General features: G+C 46.0%; 1 protein-coding gene and 1 long non-coding RNA gene across 2 annotated transcripts in view; both read left to right on the top strand.

Moving 5' to 3' along the window:
• LOC308478528 overlaps nucleotides 1-18,564 on the top strand; it is a 578,068-nt gene extending 559,504 nt beyond the window's left edge. Inside the window, exon 2 of the long non-coding RNA XR_013987105.1 lies at nucleotides 17,172-18,564. This is a non-coding gene — a long non-coding RNA (uncharacterized lncRNA). The remainder of the gene's footprint in view (nucleotides 1-17,171) is intronic.
• The window catches only part of NCEH1 (neutral cholesterol ester hydrolase 1), a 29,250-nt gene extending 10,686 nt beyond the window's left edge, over nucleotides 1-18,564 (top strand). Inside the window, exons 2-5 of the mRNA XM_081008156.1 lie at nucleotides 399-627; nucleotides 5,636-5,705; nucleotides 12,033-12,204; nucleotides 16,013-18,564. Coding sequence (XP_080864282.1) covers nucleotides 399-627; nucleotides 5,636-5,705; nucleotides 12,033-12,204; nucleotides 16,013-16,630 — 1,089 coding nt within the window. The 3' untranslated portion in view covers nucleotides 16,631-18,564. The remainder of the gene's footprint in view (nucleotides 1-398; nucleotides 628-5,635; nucleotides 5,706-12,032; nucleotides 12,205-16,012) is intronic.
• Nucleotides 18,565-24,060: the final 5,496 nt, after the last annotated feature.

Below are 24,060 nucleotides of genomic sequence, written 5' to 3' on the forward strand. Positions count from 1 at the left end.
GGAGTTGTAGTTCAGGAACAGCTGGAAGGTCGCAGGTTCCCTTTCCTGGCTTTACAGGCATTGGTAACCTGATCTCATGCTGAGGCAGGAAACATTAACCATGCAATCCTATACGATCAGCTCACAATTAAGTTTCAATGGGAATTACTCCCAGGAAAGCAAGAATAGGATTGCAGCCTTTGTGTTGATGGAGGAAGCAAATCCACCAGCCAAAGAGGGTCATTTGAGCTTCTATTACTTTAGCAATCCTACTACTTTAGAACAAGTAGAAGGGTTCACACGTCAAGACATGTTCTTTGGCAAAGTTAATGTTTACAGGGGTTCTTGCTTCCCTCCTTCTTTCAAACACCGTCCCCCCCCCCCTTTTTCAGCTTTGTTTCTCGTTCTTCTCCTTCTAGTGCAATCTGGTTCATTTCCTGGGACTTGGCCATCATCTGAGAGCCCTGAACTTCTTGATTGGTGCCTTCGACCAGCTGAATCCCCAGTCCTCGGAAGGAGTGAAGATAACAGATACTCAGTTTGACGGCGTGGAGGTCAGAGTGTATGAGCCACTGGCGAAAGGAGGGGCAAAGCTAAGGCGCAGTGTGGTCTACATCCACGGAGGAGGATGGGCTCTGGCAAGTGCAAGTATGTCTTCTGGGCGGCTGCCATGTGCTCTTTCCACTGCATCCTTCCACACACCTGTTTTGTGGTCTCTGGATAAGTTAACAGCAGTTTCCCTGAGGACATCTGAGTGGTTGATGTAGGGTGGAACCAATAGATGCAAAGAGTCCTAAGTTGCAGAGAAAGCTGCCTCATGGCAATAATAATATAATAATAATTACATATATATATGTATCCTGCCCATCTTGGCGGCTTCCAAGAAAAGATTAGGTAAAGGTAAAGGTACCCCTGCCCGTACGGGCCAGTCTTGACAGACTCTAGGGTTGTGCGCTCATCTCACTCTATAGGCCGGGAGCCAGCGCAGCACACGGAACGCCGTTTACCTTCCCGCTGGTAAGCGGTCCCTATTTATCTACTTGCACCCGGGGGTGCTTTCGAACTGCTAGGTTGGCAGGCGCTGGGACTGAACAACGGGAGCGCACCCCCCCCCCGCGGGGATTCAAACCGCCGACCATGTGATCGGCAAGTCCTAGGCGCTGAGGTTTTACCCACAGCGCCACCCGCGTCCCTAAGAAAAGATTAAAAATCCATTAAAACATCAGTCATTAAAAACTTCCCTAAACGGCTGCCTTCAGGTGTCTTCTAAAAGTCAGATGGTTGTTTTTTTCCTTGACATCCAATGGAAGGGCATTCCTCAGGGTGGGCGCCACTACCGAGAAGGCCCTCTGTCTGGTTCCCCGCAACCCCACTTCTCGTAGGGAGGGAACTGCCAGAAGGCCCTCGGAGCTGGACCTCAGTGTCCGGGCAGAACGATGGGGGTGGAGATGCTCCTTCAGATATACTGGGCCGAGGCCATTTAGGGCTTTAAAGGTCAGCACCAACACTTTGGCTTGTGCTTGGAAACGTACTGGGAGCCAATGCAGGTCTCTCAGGACCGGTGTTATATGGTCTCGGCGGCCACTCCCAGTCACCAGTCTACCTGCCGCATTCTGGATCAGTTGTAGTGTCTGGGTCACCTTCAAAGGCAGCCCCATGTAGAGTGTATTGCAGTAGTCCAAGTGGGAGATAACCAGAGTCAGGTGACAGTATTGCTTACACTGACTGGCAGCTGTTCTCTGGGGTTTCAGGAAGTGGGGTCCGCTTCCACTGAGTGACAGCCCTTCCCCTATGAATTGGCTCCCATATTACACAGGAAGTTGCCCAGCAATAAGTCAGACCAATGCTCATCCTGGCTCAATACAGAATCATAGAATTGAAGAGTGGGAAGGGACCCCAGCCATCCAACCTCTGCTTAAAAACCTCCCAAGGAAGGAGAGTCCATCACCTTCCAAGGGAGCCTGTTCCACCGCTGAACAACTCTTACCTTCAAAAAATTCTTCCTTATGTTTAGTCAGAATCACCTTTCTTGTAACTTTTAATCCATTGGTTTGGGTTCTAGCCTCTGGAGTAGGAGAAAAACAAGCTTGCTGTGTCTTCCATTTTGACAGCCCTTTAGATATTTGAATATGGCTACCATATCTCCTCTCAGTCTCCTCTTTTCCAGGCTAAACATACCCAGCTGTTTCAACCATTCCTCATAAGGCTTGGTTTCCAGACCCTTGATCATCTTGGTTGCCCTCCTCTGTAGACGTTCCAGCTTGTCAACATCCTTCTTAAATTTTGGTGCCCAGAACTGGACACGGTATTCTGGGTTGGGTTTCACCAAGGCAGAATAGAGTGGGACTCTGATCTACACATTGACAGTGACTCTCCAACATTTCAGGCAGGGGGCATTCCCAGCCACACCTGGAGATGCGGGGAAACAGCATCTGTGGTTCCCAGTATAGCATCTTTGGGGACCCTGTGGTGTTACTTGCAGACGGATTTTTTTTCTGGAAGCATGTAACACGGAAGCAAGTGCTAAAATTCAGCCGGCAGAGAACGAGACTCTTAATCTCAGGGTCATGGGTTGGAGTCACACATTGGGCAAAGAGATTCTTGCATTTCTGGGGGTTGGAGTAGACCTTGTGGTCCCTTCCAGCTCTACAATTCTATGATTCTGTTATGTATTGAAGTTCTCACCATGGCCAACAGGGGTACTGTGTATATACCGTATTTTTTTTTTTTTTAAAATAATGTTTATTAAAATTTTCAAAAATACAGAAAGTAAAAAGTTAAAATACATTCAGAACCTTATTTTCATATATCCACTTTCTGGGACTCCCCCCTTCCCCCACCCCTATCATATTCCTGTTTCATATTGTTGGCTCCACAAGCTCTCAATTCTGATTAAAAACTTAATTTGTTTAAACCATTGTTCGAATTTAAAATTTCTACACTCCTCATCAATACCCTTAATAAAAAGCCAAAAGTTTCTTTCCCAGGGCCCACCCCATTTTTATTCCACAATTTCCCTTTTTTTTTTAATAATAAAGACTCCCCACATAATAAAAATATCAGAAATAAGAAATAAAAGATAGAATAGATGAAACAAAACCAGTTCAAAGAAAGAAATTGACAAGCCTTTGGATTTTAGTTCTCCCCCTCTGTCCCCGGTTTAATTTCCCCCTGACCACCAAACCATGTTATCCGCCTGGAATTCTTACAATCCATAAATCACCTATTTTCCCCCAACTCCTTGCTGGTTTTTTTTTTTTGTTTTTTGTTTTTTCCCTTACATAATTTATTTTTTAAAGCACTTAGCTTCAGATCTTTAATAAAGCTCCCCCCATTGTTCTTTCCAAATTGTAGTCCAGTTTCCTCTTGTTCCGCTGCTGAAACGTTCTAATTCAGAAGCTTAGTAAGTCTGCAGGGATTATTGTTATTCAGGAACAAAAACTTGCGTTCAGTCCCTTCCTTTCTTCAATAGAAAATTCTATTGTCTCCTTTAGCTGTACACCCTGTAGACAAAATATTATTTCCGTTTTGCAGCTTTCCCAGAAGATAACCAGTTCTATAAAATTCCAATGGTATTTTTCCACTTACAACCATCTTTGTAATGTCCCGAAACTCCTCTAGGGGGATTATTATAACTTTGTTTTCTCTAGTCCAAAAGTCCGATTGTTATCCATGTTTTCGCCATTTTGTATCCAAGTTTTAAAAAGTTGTAGCAAATTGTAACAAATTTAGCCAGCAAAGTTCTCATAATAAAATCCTCTCTGCTTTCCGACTTTGACAGCTACTTTGACAGCTGTCAAAATCTCCGACTCTTTTCACCAGGCTCTCTCTTCAATCACCCCGGTTCCCAGGGGGGGGGGTTACGTTTCTTCTCCCTCAATTCGTCCTCCAGCACAGTTCTTATAATTTCCCATCGTGGAATTCTTAGGTTTTATCAGCAATACAAATCTTTTTGGACCTTGGTTTCCCCGTCCTTGTCTTAGAAGGTTTACAATAGGGGGGGGGACTGACTTCCTTTTTGGATCCCCCCCCGCTCGTGTCCAAATCGAAAGGAAATTCTTTTTTTTTCCTCCTTTTAAACCCAGTTTCCAAATTACTCACGGGTTGTTGTTAAAAAGTCCGAATTTTCAATGGAAGAAGTCAGCGCTCTCCGCCGGATGGCATGCGGCTGCGCTCGGCAGGGATAGCAGAGGACTCAAAGCACCACGCTTCTCCCCGGCACCCGATCCGTAGCCTTTAAAAAGGCTCCTTCACGAGTCGGGAGGGCGCTGACGGTGCCAGCCGAGTCTCCATGTCCACGGCCCTCGTGGCCGTGGTTTTTAAGGGTCCCCGCATCGCCGGTGCGGTAGGACCCAGCCCCTGCCGAGCAGGCTCCCTCCGGAGCTCGGAGGGAGTCCGCCATTCGGCGATGGCGCCAACCCGGAAGTATATATACCGTATTTTTTGCTCTATAAGACTCACTTTTTCCCTCCTAAAAAGTAAGGGGAAATGTGTGTGCGTCTTATGGAGCGAATGCAGGCTGCACAACTATCACAGAAGCCAGAACAGCAAGAGGGATTGCTGCTTTCACTGTGCAGTGATCCCTCTTGCTGTTCTGGCTTCTGAGATTCCACATATTTTTTTTCTTGTTTTCCTCCTCCAAAAACTAGGTGCGTCTTGTGGTCTGGTGCGTCTTATAGAGCGAAAAATACGGTAGTTTTCACTCAGGTCCACGTCAGTTAATTTAGGCGGGAAACCCTGGGGTGGTGTTGTTACAATGTTGACAGCCGGCTGCCTATAAAAGCAGGCCAGCTGAGCTGTTCAGTTCAGTTCAGTTTAGTTTCAGCCTACTATAAAGAACCACTTGGAGGAATCTCTGTGTCGTCTGCTTTGTCAACCCACTACTTAATAGCCGCTCTGAGCCCGGTCTTGGCTGGGGAGAGCGGGGTATAAATAAAAATTTATTATTATTATTATTATTATTATTATTATTATTATTATTAGATTCAATGGCTTTGTGCATGCAAAGTAGATTCCCTTGCCCTGAACCTGCAGCCCTTTTCTCGGTCTGTGTCTACAGACATGACTCGTGAATGATGGCAGATCTGTTGCAGCCATTCTTGTGATTGCAGTGGCTGGAAGAAGTGCCACGGGGCCATGGAGATTACTCTAGGCCTTACTTGTGATAAGCTGGTTCGCATCTTCCCAGCTTTAAAGAAGCTTCTCTAAGCTTTCTGTTACAAGCCTGAACTTCAGTTACACAAAATACAAAATAATGTCCAAGTCTCACAGACGTAAACACTCTGAAGACCATTTGCCTGTCTGGGCACCTATCAAACGCTGTAATCTGCTTCATCACGCCAGGTAGCAGTCATCTCAAAAAGACAGTTTGGTAAATAACTATCTCAAGGTTATAAGTGCAAACAGCATTCCTCTCTGACCATTGGTCATGCTGGCTAGAGGTGGGGTTGCCAAACAACATACAGAAGTCCCTGCTGCCGATTTAAAGGATTAAATCTAGATATATGTGATAGCCCTGTAATTGTCCTGAGTGTTGATTAGTTTTAACACCTTAGGTGTTTAGTATATTCTTAATTTGCAATCTGCCCTATGACCATTGCATAAAGGGTGGTTTGGACACGCCTCATGAAATAACTGGTTGTCTCTCTGATTCCAGGAGGAGGTTACTATAACAATCTTTGCTCAATTATGGCTGAATCTCTGGACGCTGTAGTCGTTTCAATCGAGTGAGTACGGCAAGCATGGGATGAGCTGGTACATCTTGGGTTTCTTTTTAAAAAAAAAAAATTATTAGGTAATTCAACAAAACGTATCTTAAAACATATCATCCTTAATTACCCCCCCATTTCCTCCCTCCCATAAAACAACACCGCCCCCCCAACTTCCCTCAGTTCAAATTTCTGGTTTCTCTATAAATGCTATTCTCTGAATTGTATAAGTCCTTAATTGATCTAAGTGATTATTATCAGTAAAAAGTTTGTGAGTGTTTATTCAAAGCCTGCCAAGGAGTCCAATTCACTTTGTTGCATCTTTAGATACTTTGTAAAAGGTTCCCATTCCTCTTTAAAGTCACAGTTATCCTTGTCCCGTAGTTTATGTGTCAATTTTGCCAATTCGGCATAGTCCATCAGTTTCTCTTGCCATAATTCTTTAGTCGGGATTTCCTCAGTCTTCCATCCTTGTGCTATTAAGACTCTTGCCGCCATTGTCGCACACATGAAGATATTTTTCAACTTCTTTGGCAGGTCTTTTCCTGCCAAATCCCTAACAGAAATGCTTCAGGTTTTTTAACAAATTTTAGATGGAACATTTTCTTCAATTCATTGTAGTACATCTTGGGTTTCAATGCAATTTGGATGGTTTGGAAAGGCTTTGTGGTTAAGACTAGCAAAACACAGTAGTTGCTCATGTTGATGATGTCAGCAGGTCGAGAGGAGCAGGTATTCTAGCTTCCTGGCAGGTGGGTTGCTGTTACTGCCCCCAAAAAAATATACCAGCAAAGCCAATCCAGCAATCCTGCCATTGAGTTTTGACCATGCCACCACCCACCCCAAGTGAACAACAGCGAAACACCTTTCAGGAAACTAGCACAGCCACACTGCCCTACCTGGGAAGCCACCTCTGCGTTTAGGATAACATTGCAATTATACATGCATTCACGCGTATAGTTTTTAGTGAGGAATCCGATGCAGGAACTAGCCTTGCTGTCTGCCGATTTCCAAACACATTCCAAACATTGGCGATCACTCATGGCCCAGTCAGATGCTCTTCCAAACACAATATGTTGGCTCTGTGTTATTATGAATGGTTCTACTCAGAAGCTAAGTGCCACTGTGGGGCATACTGCCAGTTCAGGTTAAGTGTGTCTGGGATTGCAGCCTGAGTGAAGGACCACATTAATTCACCTGGATTGTCAGTGCTTTACAGGTATAAAAAGCATGTGGTAGAAAATACAAGATGTCTGCAAATGGTCCTGTGTTTATTCCCCAGCATAGCATATCCAGAAAAGCAGACAAAGAAATAAAGAAAATAATGTATTTGATTCACATTTTAAAATATATATGTACTGTATTTTTCCGTGTATAACATGCCCATGTGTATAAGATGACCCCTATTTTTGGGGACTCCAAATTAAGAAAATGGGGGGAGATTGCCCAGAGTTGTTGAGCTTTGTTGGGGGGGGGGAATTGCCAAAAATCACTCACCTGCCTTAGCAATACTGCCAATCACATGCGCTGCCAAAGCCACCAATCGCACGCTCTATTGCCACAGCGGCAGCCAATCAACAGCAGGCCTTTCCACAGCCTCCAGCCACCCACTAAATTGATGCAGCAGCAGCCAATCAACAGCAGACATGGCTGCAGCCACCAATCATCGCCGACAATCTCCAGTTCATTGCTGCAGACAATCGCCCGTCCCCCCTCTGCACTATCCATGTATAAGACCACCCACAATTTTAAGCATTATTTTATAATACAAAAACATTGTCTTATACACGGAAAAATACGGTATGTATAAGTTGGCTAATGGTGTCTTTTAATGGTGCATCTATGTGCCTTCTGTATGGTAGGGATAGGATGTATATTTCTTTGTTACGGTGGTCGAAATGACCATGATGGTTGCAACAACAAATAAACTTTGGAAACGGACTCTGGGTAGCAGGGATGAGACAGTGAAGAGCAGCTGCCAAGTCAGAGCAGGCAGGACTGGTCCAGATTGTGATCAAATGACCTTACATCTTCCTAGGTGATAGGGATATAGATACCTCTTCCTTGTTGTGTTGTTGCAACAGTTTTCCCCGTTCAGGGGCAAGTTGCTCGCATTGTAGCTCAGCCTTCTGACCTGGTGCCCTCCAGCTGTTCCTGAATTCCCACCATCTCTGCCCTTCGACCATGCTGCCTGGGGCTGATGAGAGCTGCAGTCCCAAACATCTGGAAGGGTCCAAGTCAACAGAGGTTCTGCTGTAGCTTATAGATTCCAAAAAGATGTACACCGGGCCATTGATTGGATGCAGTGCCGGATTTACGTATAAGCTAAACAAGCTATAGCTTAGGGCCCCACTCTCTTGGGGGCCCATCAAAAAAATAAAGGGGAAAAATGATGTACATTTCCAAAATATAAGATAAAAAAACAAATAAAATAAAACCTACATACAGCAACAGTGTTTTGTGGTGTGTAGGCTCCTGTGATGTAAGTAATGGGCCCCGCCTGCTAGCCTGCTCCCTAAAATATCACTGGTTTGCTCATTTCTATATATAGGGTGCCTACATTCTGCATGGACTGGTTGCATGGCAACATGGGCAAATGGCTTTAGATACCTATTAGGTCCACAAATTACCATATAGCATATATTCAACACACACAAAAGCAACAATTTGTTGTTGACAAAGGACAGCTGGACATATAAAGGGTCCCATTGCCTTCAGTAGCTTAGGGCCTCATCAAATGTAAAATCCGGCCCTGATTGGCTGTATTGTTCTACTAAAACCCATTTCCAAGGCATTAAAAGAGGCGGCCCCCATTTAATTGGGCAATACGTTGGAAAAGTGTAAGGCCTTACAGAAACTGCAAGTGACATGCAGCGTCTTTGAAGGAGGAGTTTCCTCTTCTCTCACACACAGGATGGGCTGCCTCTTCTGTGATGGCATCAGTTACAACATGCAAAGGAGGAAGGCCTTTTTTCCAAAACTGTTGCTAGGCAATTGTTTGAAGAACTGATGGCTGTTTACAACGCACTTGATCAATGGACTCGGCTCTAATAATTGGGTGACAATCCTAGTGCATACTTCAGGGAAGTTGTTTTTTAAAAAATAAAAAAAGCCAGGGCAAATTGTTAGAAGTCCATAGGCAAGAAGCTATTACATTGCAGGGGAATAGGACAGCAATATCCTATCTTCGTGCATTATCTTCTCAAGTAAAGTCAACAAGCAAGGTGGGAAATGTCGATTGTGTACAACATTGGTAGGCAAACTAAGGCCCAGGGGCCGGATCCGGCCCAATCGCCTTCTAAATCTGGCCCGCGGACGGTCCAGGAGTCAGTGTGTTTTTACATGAGTAGAATGTGTCCTTTTATTTAAAATGCATCTCTGGGTTATTTATGGGGCCTGCCTGGTGTTTTTACTTGAGTAGAATGTGTGCTTTTATTTAAAATGCATCTCTGGGTTATTTGTGGGGCATAGGAATTCGTTCATTTATTTTTTCAAAATATAGTCTGGCCCCCCACAATGTCTGAGGGATAGTGGATCGGCCCCTGGTGTACAAGCTCCACCCCCAGTTGACATTCCTAAAACTATTCATGAATTGGAGGGCGATCTTCTGAAGTGGGGAATATCCTATACCTGTGGATGTTCTGTTTGTGCTTTACAATCCTAGAAAAATCAGGTGTCTTAAACTTTGTGGGGGGGTCCTGCACACCTACAGGGTAACGAGGTGGAGCTAGTATGCTTATTCCCCTTGTGTGTTTACTTAATGTGGGTCAATAACTCCTAAAGAGGGCTTAAAAGAGATCCTCAGTTCTTTCCCAGTGTTCAGAATGCTATGGGAGGGGGAGCAGAACTGAGAATCAGAGGAAACTGTCATGTAAGCATTATAGCAGAACATAAAAGGTAAAGGTAAAGGTACCCCTGACTGTTAGGTCCAGTCGCAGACGACTCTGGGGTTGCGCACTCATCTCGCTCTATAGGCCAAGGGAGCCGGCATACAGCTTCTGGATCATGTGGCCAGCTTGACTAAGCCACTTCTGGCGAACCAGAGAAGCACGGAAACGCCATTTACCTTCCCGCTGGAGCGGGACCTATTTATCTACTTGCACTTTGATGTGCCTTCGAACTGCTAGGTGGGCAGGAGCTGGGACCAAACCACAGGAGCTCACCCCGTTGCAGGGATTCGAACCGCCAACCTTCTGATCAGCAAGCCCTAGGCTTTAGAAGCAATTGCAGATGTTGAATTTTAAAGCCCTGGGATAATAGTAAACAGAACAGAGTGCTGAAGTACAAGTGTTTACTTAACTTTTTTTTTTAAAGGCCCCTTTTCCCAGTTATTCTTCCTCCCCCCCAAAAACAACAACCCAGTAATTGATTATGCAAAAACATACTGTCAGGGCTGCCTCAAGTCTCAGCTCACAAAAGACCAACGCCTTTCTTTTCTTATATACAAAAGTGTTTATTGCAGTTCATTGTTTGCTTCAGATCCGAGGCGCGCAGCCCTACGTCTGCTAGGCTTAGACCGCTGAAGTCCCTTCTGAATCTGTCCCCGCCCTGCACCAGTTTAAGAGGCTTGCGCTGCTCCACCTCTTTCTCTCTTTCCTTTTCCGCAGGGTCTTTCTGCCCACTGGGGTTTCGCCCCTCCTGGATTCCTCCGACGCGGAATCAGACTGCTCTTGCCCCCTCCTGCGGGCTTTGGGACCTGGCCCCTCCTCCGGGCTCCCTGTACTTCCGCGCGCCTCTACATTTGAACTTGGCGCGCGCCCCCAACCTCTAACTTTCCTTTTGACAGCTACGCTACTCCCTTCACTACTCCCCTCCCCTTCCGGGAGGGTGGCTTGCTCCGACCTCCCTCCTTTCTCTACTGCCGGAGCCGCCTCCCCTGATACACTGGAACCTCCACCCCCTTCGCTGCACTCTGGCGGGGAGGCTGGTCCTGACGCCCAGCTCCCACTTTGGGATCCCCCGCTGGCCCCCTGCTCCTGACAAGTCCCCCCTGGGGCTCCCCTGGCCTTGACCACCGGCGCCCCCTTCTGGTAATCCTCTGATTCGCTGGAAAGACTCATGGAATCTCTAGAGTCATTGTCATCCTCTTCCTCGCTGTCCTGGGATTCGTCCCCATCGCTCTCCATCTCCTGCCTACCCTGTGCCTCTGTCCCTGAACCCCTGACACATACCATAAATATTCTAGTAATGGGGTCTCTCCCTCTCTTTTCCAATTTATTCTGTGATGCCATCACTCCCAGTGGAATACAGTGGCAAAGTAACAGCTGAACTATAATGATGTGTGATTCTCTCCTTGAAGAAACCCCACAAGGAGAACTAGTTGCCTGATTTGCTCCCTCAAGGATCTTTTGCACTCAGATGGTTCATTCATTATCTCCCCATATTTACTGTTGTTTTCAGACACAATATATAAATACACACATATTGCTAGTTATAAATATATGTCTGCAAATGGTTTGTTTTTGTTTGTTTTTTTGTTTACCCAAACTCTTGATTATTATTATTTTATTTAACAAGGTCTATAGACAGCTTAATCAAAAAAAAAATCCCTAAGCAGTTTGCATAAAACATACATAGCACATTCATAAGAAAATACCAATAACTTTTTCAGAATAGAAAGTGTTCTGTTTATTTTTATCCAGCTCAGGGCACCAACTGCCCTCTAGTGGCCTTATGTGCAAATGACAAACTTTTTACATAAAGAGCCAACTTTTCTAAGAAAACAAATGACAGCTTTGAGCAAGCTGAAGCTATGTTAACATCTGGAATTTTAAGCGTGGCCGCTGGGCTTTTGTTGCTATCTGTAGCTGCCACAGAGTGATATTTGTCAGGGCTGTAGCATGCACCCTCCTCCCATGTTCCTGATGAAAAAATAACACACACGTACCAGGTAATTCATAAAACTCTGGTGTGTTTTGGTTCAAACAAACAGGAGAGCCTTTATTGATATAGAAACATGCATGAATTGGCTCTCATATTAGAGACATTAGGAGGCCATTGCAACGTGCGCAAGTGTTAGCGTCGACCAGGCGGGTGAGTGCAATCCTCCGTAAAAAACAACTCTGGGCAATCTCCCCACATTTTCTTAATTTTTATTCCCCCCAAATATGGGGCATCTTATACATGGGGGCGTGTTATACACGGAAAAGTACGGCATTTTGTGAGAACAGGATTCTGGACTGGCTGGTCCATGGGCCTGATCTTGCAGGGCTGTGTTCTTCTGTTCTTCTCGACCATGGCAGATTTCGAATACGGTCCGAAGGTAGGCTGAGGCCTTAGCCTCGCCCAATGTGAGCGCCGAGTCCAGAACGCTGCTCCCAACAGAAACTGCTTATTTCGTTGCAGGTACAGGCTCGTGCCAGACTTCCACTTCCCAGTGCAGTTCAACGATGTCCTCCAGGCTACGAAGCACTTTATGCTCCCGGAAGTCCTCGCTCGATATTCCGTGGATCCCAGCAGAGTTGCCATTTCGGGAGACAGCGCAGGAGGAAACTTGGCCGCTGCCGTATGCCAAGAGGTAACACAAGTGCTTTAGGGATCCTAAAGCGTGGAGAACATTCTGGGGACCATTACTCAGCGTAGAGCCACACTGCAGAATGTCCCAGTGCCAACCCCTGTTTTCTGCAGTTTCATAGCTGTCAACTTATAGATTTGAAAATAAGGGACCAGCAGCCTCGAAAATAAGGGATCAGCAGCCTCGAAAATAAGGGATCAGCAGCCCAAATAAGGGATTTTCCCAGCACAGGTATGTTCAACTTCAGAGCCCCTCCGAGCCAAAGGCAGAAAGCCCAGCCAGCAGCCAAACGAAGCCTCAAGCAGTGGTTCCCACAGCGCAGCAACCCGGCAAAGGGGATGCAGCAAAGAAAACCACCGTCACCTTTCTGCTGGGAAGCTGAGCAAAGGTGAGTCCCCAGGCAACGCGGCCGATTTGATCGGCACAAGGCATGCAAGCTCCACCCCCCAGTCGTTCTTAGACTCCTTATTGGGTGAGCAACGCAGCCAAGCAACACAGTTGGAGCCTCCCTCCTCCCTGGCCGGCAAGCAAAGAGGGAGAGGAGCTGCTTCCTTTGAAACCCGGGAAATTTAAGGGACATCATCAATAAGGGACAGCAGCGGGACACGGCGCTGGGATAAGGGAGTTTCCTGCCAAATAAGGGACGGTTGACAGCTATGTGCAGTTTGCAGCACCAAGTAACCGCAGACTACAGAAAACAGGGATTGGAAGCAGGAGAAGCAAAGCATGGCTCTAACATGAGTTATGGTCCCAGCACGTTCTCCATACTTTATGAAGAACATGGGCAGCCAACTGGCAGCCTCCAGTTGGACCACAGCTCTCATCAGCCCTGACCATTGGTCATTCTATCTAGGGTTGATGGAACCTGCAGACCTATAAGAGCCAGTGTGGTGTAGTGGTTAAGAGCAGTGGACTCGTAATCTGAGGAACTGGGTTCGCGTCTCCGCTCCTCCACATGCAGCTGCTGGGTGACCTTGGGCTAGTCACACTTCTTTGAAGTCTCTCAGCCCCACTCACCTCACAGAGTGTTTGTTGTGGGGGAGGAAGGGACAGGAGATTGTTGACCGCTTTGAGACTCCTTTGGGTAGTGCTAAAGCGGGATATCAAATCCAAACTCTGTAACACCTAGAGTAAGATTACCAGATTTTTTTTTCAATGAATCCGAGGACACACTTTTAAACTTCAATGGATTTTGTATGGGGACTGATTTGTAAATCGGGTTAAATCTGGTAAACTTTACCTAGAGCACCATATTGACTAACCCTGATTTACAGTTCACAATGAAATCTTCCACTGCCAACGCCCTTCTTCTTGCCAAAGCAGTAGCCAATTGCGCCCCCGTTTCCAGCAGGAAATCATTATGTGGGAAGATGGGATATTATGCAAGTTTAAGCAGGCGTCAGTCATTGGTTTGGACTGTAAGTCAACTTCCAGGTTAATAGCTAATGGAATAATTAATGGGAAAGTGGGACATGAACGTGTTTAAAGAGTAGAACTGAGTCTAAATTAAAACCTTATTTATTAAATTTGTGTACCGACCTTCATCCGTCAATCTCAAGGTGGTTCATAACAGAAAACTACAATATGAAAAACATATTGCGATGGCCATCGGCTATAAACAATAAAACTTCTATGAAAAACACCTCGTGCCTAAAGGTATGTAATGAAGGCACCAGGCGAGTCTCCCTGGGGAGAGCATTCCACAAATGGGGAGCCACTGCAGAGAAGGCCCGTTCTCGTGTTGCCACCCTCCGGACTTCTTGAGGAGGAGGCACATGAAGAAGGGCCTCAGAGGATGATCTCAGGGTCTGGGTAGGTTCATATGGAGAGAGGGAGTCCTTGACATTAGTTCTTGAATGATAAAGCTGCTTAACTTCTGTGCTTCCTTTTGACACAAACAATCTGTAAACGGCAGGACTCTCTACTTCACCCATCTTGAGTGAGGTCAGTTAGTGAAGTTTCTTATACGCTGTTGCTGCTTCCTGTTGACAAGTGTGGGTGTAGGGCTTCTTCTCAAGCACTAAATCAGGGATGGGGGACCTGTAGCCCTCTGGATGTTGCTGAACTCCAACTCCCAGGATCCCTGGCCACTGGCCACTCTGGATGGGGGCTGATGGGAGTTGGAGTCCCACTGTATTTTAACCAATTGTTTGATTTTGTGTTTTTAATGTATTATATATTTTGTGTTAGCTGCCCTGAGCCCGGTGTTGGCTGGGGAGGGCGGGGTATAAATAAAATTTATTATTATTATTATTATTATTATTATTATTATTATTATTATAACATTTGGAGGACAGGGCACTAAATGTTCCATTAAATCATTGCAATGGATGTGATGATGCCACAGCACAAATGTTACAAGCTTTCAAGTTCTCCAGAACTCATCAGGGAAAGAGGTTACCAAGGTTGTGGAAAGGCAATAAACAAGTAATTAACCCACACCTTAGGTAGGTTTCTGCATGTGGATTGAGTAAGATGCCAAACTCTCCTCACAGGGGCTTTGATAGCTGAAATAAGAGGAGGATACTTTGAGCGGAAATCCTGTGAATGTTTTGCCTTGTCTAAGGTGATACTGACTTCAGGGTAAACAAATGCTAGATTGGGTTGCATGACTGTCGAGTGCTAGAGACTTTCCAGATCACTTACAAGAAGCAGTTAAGTCTTATTTGTGCTCCATCTCAGCATACGCACTCTTTTATGGGGGGCGGGGTAGCAATGTTTGTTTGCTGCAGTGAAAAACGCCCGTGTCTGAAAGATTAACACATTTTATTATGTCATAAGCTGTGGCACTCACTCTTGTCAGACGCATGGACTTTGAGCTTCCATTATCATGTGTGTGTCTACAGTATATACTCATAGGAATAAGAGGAGGAGAGAATGTAAGGGTTGGAGGTAGGGATCTCAAGAGGATTTCAGTCCAGGTTGGATTTTGCCATGAACTGCTCCTCATTTGTTTAATCAAACCACCTCTGCACCAGGTAAAAGCACTTTTAAAAATGGTGCAGGAAGCAGCAATATGTCACTTCCTATGTACAGTGGTAGCTGGGGTTACAGACTCTTCAGGTTACAGACTCCTCTAACTCAGAAATAGTACCTCGGGTTAAGAACTTTGCTTCAGGGTGAGAACAGAAATTGCGCAGCGGCGGCAGCAGCGGGAGGCCCCATTAGCTAAAGTGGTACCTCAGGTTAAGAACAGTTTCAGGTTAAGAACGGACCTCCAGAACGAATTAAGTTCTTAACCCGAGGTACCACTGTAATTGGATACACAAAGGGATGCTCTATCTGCGACAAAATGGCCGCCCTTTTGAAGCTGTTCTAAGCAGATTTACAGAATTTAAATGTGGGGTGGGGAGATAGTAACCCCTCTGTTCACCTTGTAAATACTCCACTCACGTTTTTTGGTGACTATTCTGATGTGCAGATTGGGGATGTCAACAGAATTATCTTCTAAAAACTGTGCAGGAACCAGATGGGAAATACTTTACTGCATCCATGTGTGGGACCGGGATGGACTGGGATTGCATCATCTCATGGGAAGTAAATGGCAACAGAATGGGAAAAGTACAGTCTGGAAGAGTTCAGTTGGAGGATTGTCACAGAGTACAATTTATTCCACAAAAGCTTGTGCCACCAAAAAAAAAACAGTCTTGATGGCTTAATGTTCTGTTCTCTGATGAGAGTGAAATTTACTTTTGAGGGCATCAAAGAAAATAAAGCAACCCATTTCTCATTGTGTTTACATATGTTACGTTGTGATAGTATTGCATGCAACATCTGAATCGTGCCCTGTTTGTCTGCCTTGCTTCCGCAGATGACTCAAGAGGAAAATGTAACCACCAGATTTAAACTGCAGGCTCTAATTTATCCAGTCCTTCAGCCGTTCGATTTCAACACCCCCTCGTACCAGCAGAATGAAGTCACGCCTGTCCTTCCCCGTTTTGTCATGGTGAAGTTCTGGATAGATTACTTCAACGGAAATTACGACTTTGCCCATTCCATGGTGGTCAACAACCACACCGCCCTCGACGTGAGTGAGGCCAATGCCTTCAGAGAACACCTGGACTGGACTTTCCTCCTACCTTCGAGGTTCAGGAAGAACTACAAACCTGTCGCACACACGACGGGAAAGGCAGAAATAATCCGGGACATACCTGCCTTGCTAGATGTCCGTGCCGCTCCCTTGCTAGCTGAGAAGGAGGTGTTCCGCGTCCAGCCAAAGACTTACATCCTGACTTGCGAGATAGATGTTCTGAGAGATGACGCACTCATGTATGCCAAACGGTTAGAGAAAGCAGGTGTGGCGGTGACTATCGACCATTTTGAAGACTGTTTTCACGGCTGCATGATCTTCACCGTTTGGCCTACCAATTTTTCTGCAGGATTCCAAACCAGGGACAGCTACATCAAGTGGCTTAGTCAAAACCTGTGAAGGAAAGTGTCCCCCTTCTTAAAAACTAAAAACTGTAACAGGTCCCCAAGTCAAGTGTACACCTTTGTATGCAATCTTGTGCCATCCGTTTTGAAGACTTCGTTGGAGAGTTTTCCATTGCAGCAGAGTCGTGTGCCACCAATGACTTGTATGAGTTGCTTGGACTGTACACTGCTGGGGGGGGGTTGGGGGGGAGTCTTTGGGCAGTCTTGAACCCAGACCCTAAAGGCATTACAAGAGAGTCGGACCCAACCTGTAGCAGAATCTGGTGGTAGGTGAGGCTAACGCTTCAGATTGCAGGAGGAGGAATGCAAATTCTTCCATGTAGAAGCTCTCTTCAAGTGGAACATTGACACCGTAGTGTAGCAAATTCTACCCTGGCCCTCTTCCTATTGAGCTTGTTTTCTGCTTGCAAGGAAGGGTTTGTCTGTCAGCTATAAGGAAGAGCTAAAAAACATGGTTTTTCCCATCTGCAAGTCTAAAATGGTATATAGTCCATTGCACCATTTATTTCTGCTGCCTATATAGGGTGTGTATCCAGCTAAACAGTTCTGCTAGCAAAAGCATTTTTGGCTGCTCGGCAGAATCTCCTGTCGCTCTTCTCCACCCTGTGTCCCCTAAATCTGCTCTGGAAATTTGGTGGGGAAACCCCAGAACATAATTAGGGGGCATATTTAGTTAGAAGAGGGAGAGGCTATTCCAGCATGTAGCCTGAAGTGCTTTTACCAGTGGAAATGCTTCGTTGGGTTTCAGCCATAGAGACTAGGTCCAAGTTATGTTCAAATTGCTGGGTAACATCCTTACTTCCCAGCACCCTTAACAAACTACAGTGGCCAAGATTATCTGTGAGTGTTGAAGTGGTATAATAGTGCTTTTAAATGTATGGTGTGAACGTGGCCCAAATCAAAACAGGGATGTTACTCTTAAGCGCCACTGTCACTCTCAAAGACTAGGAGAAACAGCTTATCCATCAGACTTGATTTGTGACCCGGCAAGTGTAAAGCAGCCCACCCCACCCCCTTTATTGTTTCCTGCCAGCCTGCTTTTTTGCCATTTTGGAGGCTTGGCAAGCCACCAGAAGCCCATGCTTAGCTTAATGGGTTGCAAGTGTTTCAGGCCTGGTGTAAATAGAAGACAGCAAGGCTGGATCCCGTAGCTGCAATCTTATCCTACGACATTTAGATTGGTTGCATCCTGTGCTGGTTGGTTCAGGTAGCTTTTGGGAACAAAAGCTCCGTTTGGGATTTCGAGAGAGCGCCGTGGGCACCAGCTACAAAATGGCGACACAAAATGGCCGCCACATTTAAAAGCACGGGAAAAGAGAAAAGGAACGCAGCTTGGGATGGATGATCATTACACATACATACACACACAGGCAATGGGGGAAATGGACCTACGCCAGCCGCTGCCATGTTTGCTCACAGAGACAAACTTTTTTGCACCTCTCCTGTCTTCAGAGACGATGGGAGCGTTGGTGTTCTGTGGAATGTGGGCATGTTTAGAGGGTTAGAAGAGGCCGAGCCAGTACAAGCAGGAACTGAGGAGGAAGAGGGAAACTGTCTCGTGAATTGTGGATTTTGGAGGGGACATTTTCCAAGACATTTGGAGGGTACCATAGGTGATATGGGTGGGCAGACACAGTCGTGACCCCTGGTGTGGACAGCACTGACACAGATAAGACTTCAGTACGAGGCAGCGTCCTTTGATGATAGTCTTCAAGCCACTTTTTTGTGTGTCCTAACATCAATGCAAGAGGCTCCCTGGTAGGGCTAAGGAGCCTCTCCCAGTAAGCTCTACACTGGTTACATACAGCTTCCTCCTTTCTGATCAGGTGTTGATCCTGGGGAGATAGGAGCCAACGAATAATGTATCTCGCTCTCCCTCTGTACCACGTCCTTCATCCTGTGTGCTGGTATTTAAAACGTTGATCGTGACTGGAGTGAACTCTTTCTTCATTTGCCTAATCTGCAGGACAAGCAGGTGCAGCTATTCAAGTTCCTCACTAATGACAAGGGAGCATAAAATGGGCTCCCAAGACTATATTCAATGCATACCATCAAATGGGCTTTATTCCACAAAAACTTGTGCCACCAAAAAACAGTCTTTAAGGTGCCCCATGGCTTGCCCCTGCAAAAAGCCAGGCAACTTACAGTAATTTTGCAGCTAAGACCGCAGTACCTTATGCTCGGCGACCAATACTTGTTTTCTTTAAAGAGGTGCCTGGCTATTGTCCATCTGTATTCGATGTACTTTGATCCACTCCCCCCCCCCCCCACAACCATTCAGAATTTGCCTACTACATGAATACTAGCCACTCATACCACATAGGCTATTACTACCAACTTTTAAAGGAATTACTATGCCGGCTGCTTTCAAAACAAAACACCTGGGACCAATTTAGGTGCTGACCTCCTGTTGCTGGTTGGTCTTTTAAAAAGGTCACGTCTGCAGACGATACCTGGAACACACCTGAAATTGTTTACATACATTGAATGATCAATATTGAATGACACATATTTTGATCTTTTTTTTAAATCAGGCTATTTCTCAGAGCAGTCTTTGTTCCTGAGTCTCACATCTCTGGTCTACAGGAGAGAAGTTGGGGTGTTTTTCAGAAGGCAGTCAAACCCCTCCTGCAAAATAGTTGCTGCCTGGAGTTGCCCTAATGATTCAATCCTATACACACTTTCCTAAGAGTAAGTTCTGTTGAACTCAGTGGAGCTTGCTTCCCACTAGGGATAGTCAGGATTGGAATGTAAGGCATCTCCCGCTAAGCTCTTGCAGCCAGTTTTAAATTTATCAACACATGAGTGCTTTTCACTCACTGAAGAGCACAGTACTCCGGCTTCTCTGGGTTGTACTGTTATGTCTGACCCAGTGGTTAATGGTAAAAGAAGCTTATTATTCAAAATGCAGCCTTATCTGCCTCAAAAATAGCTCAGGGAAACTGGTTATTTTTGGACTTTGGATGCAATTGAAAAGGGAATAGCCTGGAATAAGTCATGCCAGCAGGTGGCAGACTTGAAAATAGCTCCCTGGGCTGCAATTTAATACAAAGTCTTCAGCTCTAGAAATAGATGACAGTTTTCCCTGGAAATACCGAGTTGCGCTCATTCTCAAAATACTTATTTTCCCACTACCACCAGCAGGGCAGCTGATCTAGAAATGCGACTGGTTGATTTTGAAATAGACATTGAAGAGTCAAAACAAAGGTGACACTAGAGATTCATCACCATATCTTCAGATTTTTGTCTTTTAAAGTGGCTGCATGCAAGGGGAGGGAGGTCTCCAGTTTTGATCAGAACAGCCGTGTCCGGGTTAACCAGCCCCACACTGATTTCTTGATTGACATTTTCCTTCCCCCTCCCATCCTCAAAAAGATGCAAGTAACTTTATCGTGCCTGTATGTTAAAGCCCCAGGGCTAATACCAAAATCTGGGGCAAGGGCAACTTAGGATCAGGAAAACAGCACAGCCAGGAAATCTGCATCTACGAGGGTGAATGGTGCGTTCAGATGTATATGTTGGTGCAGATAACATGCCAAAATGCATTACATATTAGGGGAATTCGCTTTGCCCAAGAAAGGCAAATTGCATACCAGAATATGTATTCATGAGAAATTTGCACTGAAATGCACTGAATTCTAACCAGGACTTTTTTTTAGAAAGATACAATCTGAAACGGAGAAAATCCAGAACTGGCAGGGCTGTGCATGACCCTCCCAGTTCAATTCAGGGCCTGATTTGGCACTTTGGGGTTTTGCACAGTGTTTATTAGGGCACAGAAGCGCCCAATCTGCTTGCCTGCACCTCCTCCTCAAGGCTGCTCGCCCCTTTTGACAGCCCCAGGTTGCGCTGGGAGGACCCAATCTGTCCTGAGGCTATTTCTCAATCCACTCCAGCTGAACCCTAGGTCAACCAAAATAGGCTGAATTTGGTTTGGGATCCAGTATTTTGGCCCTAGAAATTGAGATTTCACCATCCCTGGTCTTGAACCCACATAACTAAACTGCTGACTTCCCTCAGGTCCGGCAGATGACTCTCTCCCATTGCTAGTATTGATTTAAGACTCAGCTGCTGGAGAGGAGGCAGTTGAATGGGAAGCAACCCTATCCTTGGAATAGCGAATTTGTGGTGGTTAATTGTGATGTATATACACCAGGAAAGCACAGCCTGGTTTCTATGTTGTTATTTCTAACATGCGCCAAGTAACAGCAGCCATAACAACATTAGCCACAACAGCAATAAATCATTCAAAAACCTAGTCAGAAAATCACAAAACTCAGCACTTATGTCTTTTCAGAAAGTTAGAGTATCCGACTTGGAATTGGGAAACCAGGCTTCAAATCTGCCGCTTGGTCCGGAAACTCACGGTGTGTCTTTGGGCCAGTCACTGCCTCTCAGCCATGGTTCCCCCCCCCCCAAAGAATCATGGGCACAGTAGTATGCTAAGGGTCCTGGGAACTGTTAGGAGACCACTATTCCTCTCACAGAACTACAGTTCCCAGAGTTTTCTAGGAAGAAGGATTGGCTGCTAAACCAGTTTAAGTCTGTAGGGCAGAGCTGGCCCACTTATGAGGTGGGGTGAAGCACTCTCCACAGGCAGTGAAAGTGGAAGAGGCGATGTCCTACCCACGTCACCACTTGACAGCCCCAGGTTGTCCAGCACACCCCTGGGGTGGAGAAGATGAGCAGCAAGGGCTTGCAAAATGCCAGCCTCTCGCCAAGTATGGCGTGTGGCATCTCCATGATGGCGCAAAGATGTATTCTTAATTGCTTGCATAAACGATGGAAAAGAAAAGTTCTCAGCAGGCATTTAAAAGTTGAAACAGAAGGCGTTTGCCTGAGTTGCAGAAGCTTTGGCAGACATGAAGCTAGGGTTGCCATATGTAAAAAAGTGAAAATCCAGACACCAAAGTTGTTGAACTCTTTAGTTAGGGGGGCAAAGTTGCTGAGCTTTTTCCTTTTTTTGCAAAATCACCCCAAAAAAGAGTTTTGGAGCTTTTTGAAAAGAAATTTGCTCCTCCAAAATGGGTTGCCACACGTCCAGGTTTCCCCAGACACTGGGAATTCCCCCCTGGACGCAATTTGAATGGCCAAATCCTGGACGTATGGCAGCCCCACATGGAGCTGAGCTTTATCCCTTAGCCCAGTGGTTCCCAATTAGCAAATTACTCAGGACCCCCTATTTTTCAAAAGCCAAGCCACGGAGCCCCTACTTTCAAAAATATTGGTAACACTATGGTAGTTACCTGTGCAAAGCAATTTTTGGAAGAAGATGTGGGGTAGGACCTAATAAGCCAAGGATTTTAGGTATACTAAATAAAAGACCATAAAATTTGTGATATTACCACACAAAAATGACAAAGATTTAGTTGGGGGGGGGGAGAGAAATTTAATTCCTTGTGCAATTAACAAGATAAGTGAGTCCCCTAGCAGGGGATGATGCTGCAGACCCCCTGGGCGCGTGCCGCGGACCCCCAGGGGTCTCCCAACCCCTAATTGGGAACCACTGCCTTAGCCAATTGCTCCAGATCAAAAGCATGGCTGCGGAGGCCAGCTGAAAAGTTGGTAACCTAACTATTTGTTGTTGCTTAGTCATTTAGTCGTGTCCGACTCTTCGTGACCCCATGGACCAGAGCACGCCGGGCACTCCTGTCTTCCACTGCCTCCTGCAGTTTGGTCAAACTCATGCTGGTAGCTTTGAGAACACTGTCCAACCATCTCGTCCTCTGCCGTCCCCTTCTCCTTGTGCCCTCCATCTTTCCCAACATCAGGGTCTTTTCCAGGGAGTCTTCTCTTCTCATGAGGTGGCCAAAGTATTGGAGCCTCAGCTTCAGGATCTGTCCTTCCAGTGAGCACTCAGGGCTGATTTCCTTAAGAATGGAGACGTTTGATCTTCTTGCAGTCCATGGGACTCTCAAGAGTCTCCTCCAGCACCATAATTCAAAAGCATCAATTCTTCGACGATCAGCCTTCTTTATGGTCCAGCTCTCCTCATGGATCACTGCCTTGCCGTGGCGAAGGGGCTTGAATAACTCAGAGAAGCTATGAGCTATGCTGTGCAGGGCCACCCAAGATGGACAGGTCATAGTGGATAGTTTTGACCAAACGTGATCCACCTGGAGCAGGAACCGGCAAGCCACTCCAGTATCCCTGCCAAGAAAACTCCATGGACAAAGACAACCTAATTATAGAGAGGGCGTCTAGGCATCTTGACCTGCTTGCAGAAATGGTTTGTACAATGCAAGCAAGGCCTTTCGAAACTTTGTGTTTACAAATGTCTGTAAACAATGACCCGCCACGACTGCCTGAGTCTTGAATAACAAGCTTTGTGGGAAACATTTGTCACATCTGCACTATGCATTTAAAGCGGTATCGTACCACTTTAAGCAGTCTTCATGGCTTCCCTGCAAGAATCCTGGGAACTGCATTTGATTAAAGGTGTTGAGAGTTCTTTGGAGACTCCTATTTCCAGCACAGAGCTACAATTCTTAGGCCTCCACTTCACACAGCGCATAGTCAAACTAGGGAACTGACCCCCCCACCCCCCCAGAAGGCAATGATGACCCCCAACTTGGGGCTTAAAAAAAAAAAGGTTTAGGCAAATTCATGGAGGAGAGAGTTACCAGACAACAGGCCATTACGTGTAACAGCCCGCCCCCCCCCCCCAATTCTAAGGTGTCAAATCAATAGAATAAATGTTCAAAATACCTGAGAAATGGGAGCAGCTGGAAGGTGTGGCCCATAACTTTTGCCAGCTTTTTAAATTTTCCTTGGTGGAAGTCCTGTGGCCTTCGACAGCTGTGCAACAAGCAAAACTTCAGCTGCCAAAGTTCTCGGCTGACCTAAATTCTGCTGTTTGAACAAAACTGCTGAGCAAACCCTGCATACGCTGACAACAGGTTTCAATAAGTAAACAATTATGCCTTTGCTCAACAGTCAAGCAGAGATGTTTTGCTGCCTGAAGGGTTTCTCAAACGATGTTCTCCAATAGGACCGTGACTTGGAATAGAAAAAAATAATTGCTGCACAGTTCAGATGCCAGTTCCTGCCTACCCCACTCGTCTTGCTGCTGCCTGGAGCAAACCATAGATTTGCTTCATCTGGCTCAACCCTCTGTTCAAGTTCAGGGAATCCAGAGGCAGAGCATTGCCAACAGAGAGCTCTCCCACCCAGTGGTGACTGGTGGCACTGGTAGGGCAGAAAGCAGGGAGCCTGCCAGTAGGTGGCACCAGAGAGAACTAATTTGAGTTTTGTCCCCGTTCGTTCCACCAAGGCAACACAGAGTTAAGAAAGAAGGTGACAGACAGTGTCACCTGCTAGAGCAGTGTTTCCCAACCGGGGGCCATGTGGCCCCCTGGGGGGCCCAAGGATATTCACAGGGGGCCACAGGTGAAAAAACGGGGGGGGGGGGCACAGCTCAAGGCT

This window comes from Podarcis pityusensis, assembly GCF_964106645.2.
Source record: "Podarcis pityusensis genome assembly, chromosome: 5".
Classification (NCBI taxonomy): Eukaryota; Metazoa; Chordata; class Lepidosauria; order Squamata; family Lacertidae; genus Podarcis; species Podarcis pityusensis.